We start from the raw sequence: 2,934 nt of genomic DNA on the forward strand, positions 1-2,934 counted from the left end.
AACGATAGTAGTAATAATCATCATTTATGTCCTACTATATGATCAGTCCATGTTTGGAAATATAGATTCCGCTGCCTTGAATTGAATACACTACACAGTGACGCACATGGCAGACCCCAAGTGCCCCCTCCCTCCCACCAATTTTTTTAATAACAAAATAACAAGTACGCCATGCTTTATTAATTCTCTTTATTATAGTTTATTCAAAATTTCCCCCTAACCATGGCATAAATAATAATAATTTTTACCTATTTCATTTTCTTTAAGGTGATTAATATATGTTTTCATAACCAGGTTAAGTTGGGTATGTGTTAATTCGTGTTGAGATCGATTTTTTAGCCCAGTTGAATGGGTCCGATTCGATTCTTTATTCAATCAGTTCAAAATTTTTCAAATCAGTACTCCAATCGACTGTTGATTCAATTGATTTGATCGATTGATTCGATCCGATTTAGATAATATTAGAACAAATTAATTTAATGTTATAGAGTGTATCATAATTACTAAAACATGTTTTTAGAGAACTAAAACTTTTAAAAATATCATAAATCATAAACTCGTTTGTTACACATCATTTGATATTATAGAAAATTAAATATAGTTGTTTTATGTTGAAAGTTAAATATTTTTAAATACAAGTTAATAATTTTAATTTGTAATGTTATTCAATGATAATAACTTGTACGATATTAGTTTGAAATTATCTATTGCATCTGAACTGGACTAACAAATATACAAATTAATTTTCATTAAAGTAATACGGCAGTGGCCATCGACTCTGACTGTTATGCTGGCGGTTAGCTCTCTCGTTGGACTTGAATTTCAGCAAATTACAAGTCTACAACTACGCGCTTTAACTTCATTATTTTAGAGAAGTAGACCATTGGCTCTGTGCTACGTACGTAGTAGGAGTACTATAAATTATGGCCACTTTACAGCAATATTATTGCAGTTCCTGGTTGGTTACCTCTGTGTTTTCAACTTAAAATTTCTTGGTTTTCCTCAAGAAGGAAGAAGATGTTGCAAATAGCTTTCAGCTCGTATTCATGGCTGTTGACTGCTAGCCACCAGAAAGATGGAATGTTGTTCCCAGTAGCTTTGTCATTTTTGGTAGCCATATTGGGCATTTCATTGTGGCACGTATGGACCATAAGAAAGCCAAAGAAAGATATCGCCCCATTACCGCCGGGTCCCCGTGGGTTGCCAATAGTGGGATATCTTCCATATCTTGGAACTGATAATCTTCACTTGGTGTTTACAGATTTGGCTGCAGCTTACGGTCCCATCTACAAGCTTTGGCTCGGAAACAAATTATGCGTAGTCATTAGCTCGGCACCACTGGCGAAAGAAGTGGTTCGTGACAACGACATCACATTTTCGGAGAGGGATCCTCCCGTTTGTGCAAAGATTATTACCTTTGGCCTCAATGATATTGTATTTGATTCTTACAGTAGTCCAGATTGGAGAATGAAGAGAAAAGTGCTGGTACGTGAAATGCTTAGCCATAGTAGCATTAAAGCTTGTTATGGTCTAAGGAGGGAACAAGTGCTTAAAGGCGTACAAAATGTTGCTCAAAGTGCTGGCAAGCCAATTGATTTTGGTGAAACGGCATTTTTAACATCAATCAATGCGATGATGAGCATGCTGTGGGGTGGCAAACAGGGAGGAGAGCAGAAAGGGGCCGACGTTTGGGGCCAATTTCGAGATCTCATAACCGAACTAATGGTGATACTTGGAAAACCAAACGTTTCTGATATTTTCCCGGTGCTTGCAAGGTTTGACATACAGGGATTGGAGAAGGAGATGACTAAAATCGTTAATTCTTTCGATAAGCTTTTCAACTCCATGATTGAAGAAAGAGAGAACTTTAGCAACAAATTGAGCAAAGAAGATGGAAACACTGAAGCAAAAGACTTCTTGCAGCTTCTTTTGGACCTCAAGCAGAAGAACGATAGCGGAATATCGATAACAATGAATCAAGTCAAGGCCTTGCTCATGGTAAGCTTCTTCATCTATCATACTGCATAGATCATCTTTCTTTTTTATTACCTTATTTTCTTGGGATGCTAATAAGTTTTTTTTTTAATCAGGACATTGTGGTGGGTGGAACTGATACAACATCAACCATGATGGAATGGACAATGGCTGAACTAATTGCAAATCCTGAAGCAATGAAAAAGGTGAAGCAAGAAATAGACGATGTTGTCGGTTCGGATGCCGCCGTCGATGAGACTCACTTGCCTAAGTTGCGCTATCTAGATGCTGCAGTAAAGGAGACCTTCCGATTGCACCCACCGATGCCACTCCTTGTACCCCGTTGCCCGGGCGACTTAAGCAACGTTGGTGGCTATAGCATACCAAAGGGCACCAGGGTCTTCTTAAACATTTGGTGTATTCAGAGGGATCCACAGCTTTGGGAAAATCCTTTAGAATTCAAGCCTGAGAGGTTCTTGACTGATCATGAGAAGCTCGATTATTTAGGAAATGATTCCCGGTACATGCCGTTTGGTTCTGGAAGGAGAATGTGTGCCGGAGTATCTCTCGGTGAAAAGATGTTGTATTCCTCCTTGGCGGCAATGATCCATGCTTATGATTGGAATTTGGCCGACGGTGAAGAAAATGACTTGATTGGCTTATTTGGAATTATCATGAAGAAAAAGAAGCCTTTAATTCTTGTTCCTACACCAAGACCATCAAATCTCCAGCACTATATGAAGTAACTTTACTATTGTATTTCTTTTATACCACTTTATTTCCTCTTTGTCATGTTTAGGCAACAATTCTAAGTAATAAGTTTGGCTATATGGTGAAGAATAATGTGTTTATTATACATCATAAGCAATGAGCTCTTTCCCGACCCTAGAGCAATACAATGATACTGTGTATTAAGTGAAATCAACAAATTTTTATTCTAAAATGCATTTTTGTGCTCAA

The 2,934-nt window shown here is 37.7% G+C and overlaps 1 protein-coding gene across 1 annotated transcript; it reads left to right on the plus strand.

Moving 5' to 3' along the window:
* The first annotated feature begins 924 nt into the window (after nucleotides 1–924).
* LOC105789196 (flavonoid 3'-monooxygenase) lies at nucleotides 925–2,934 on the plus strand. The gene is made up of 2 exons (XM_012616473.2): nucleotides 925–1,998; nucleotides 2,091–2,934. Exons 1-2 carry the CDS (start codon nucleotides 1,018–1,020, stop codon nucleotides 2,718–2,720), a joined length of 1,611 nt encoding a protein of 536 aa, XP_012471927.1. The 5' UTR covers nucleotides 925–1,017; the 3' UTR covers nucleotides 2,721–2,934.

The sequence above is a fragment of the Gossypium raimondii genome, chromosome 2, assembly GCF_025698545.1.
Source record: "Gossypium raimondii isolate GPD5lz chromosome 2, ASM2569854v1, whole genome shotgun sequence".
Classification (NCBI taxonomy): domain Eukaryota; kingdom Viridiplantae; phylum Streptophyta; class Magnoliopsida; order Malvales; family Malvaceae; genus Gossypium; species Gossypium raimondii.

Excerpts from the sequence above, each read along its gene's own strand:
- LOC105789196 (XM_012616473.2), top strand. The coding sequence starts at position 1,018 with ATGTTGCAAATAGCTTTCAGCTCGTATTCATGGCTGTTGACTGCTAGC. Across the intron at positions 1,999-2,090 it reads AAGTCAAGGCCTTGCTCATG|GACATTGTGGTGGGTGGAAC; the intron begins GTAAGCTTCTTC and ends TTTTTTAATCAG.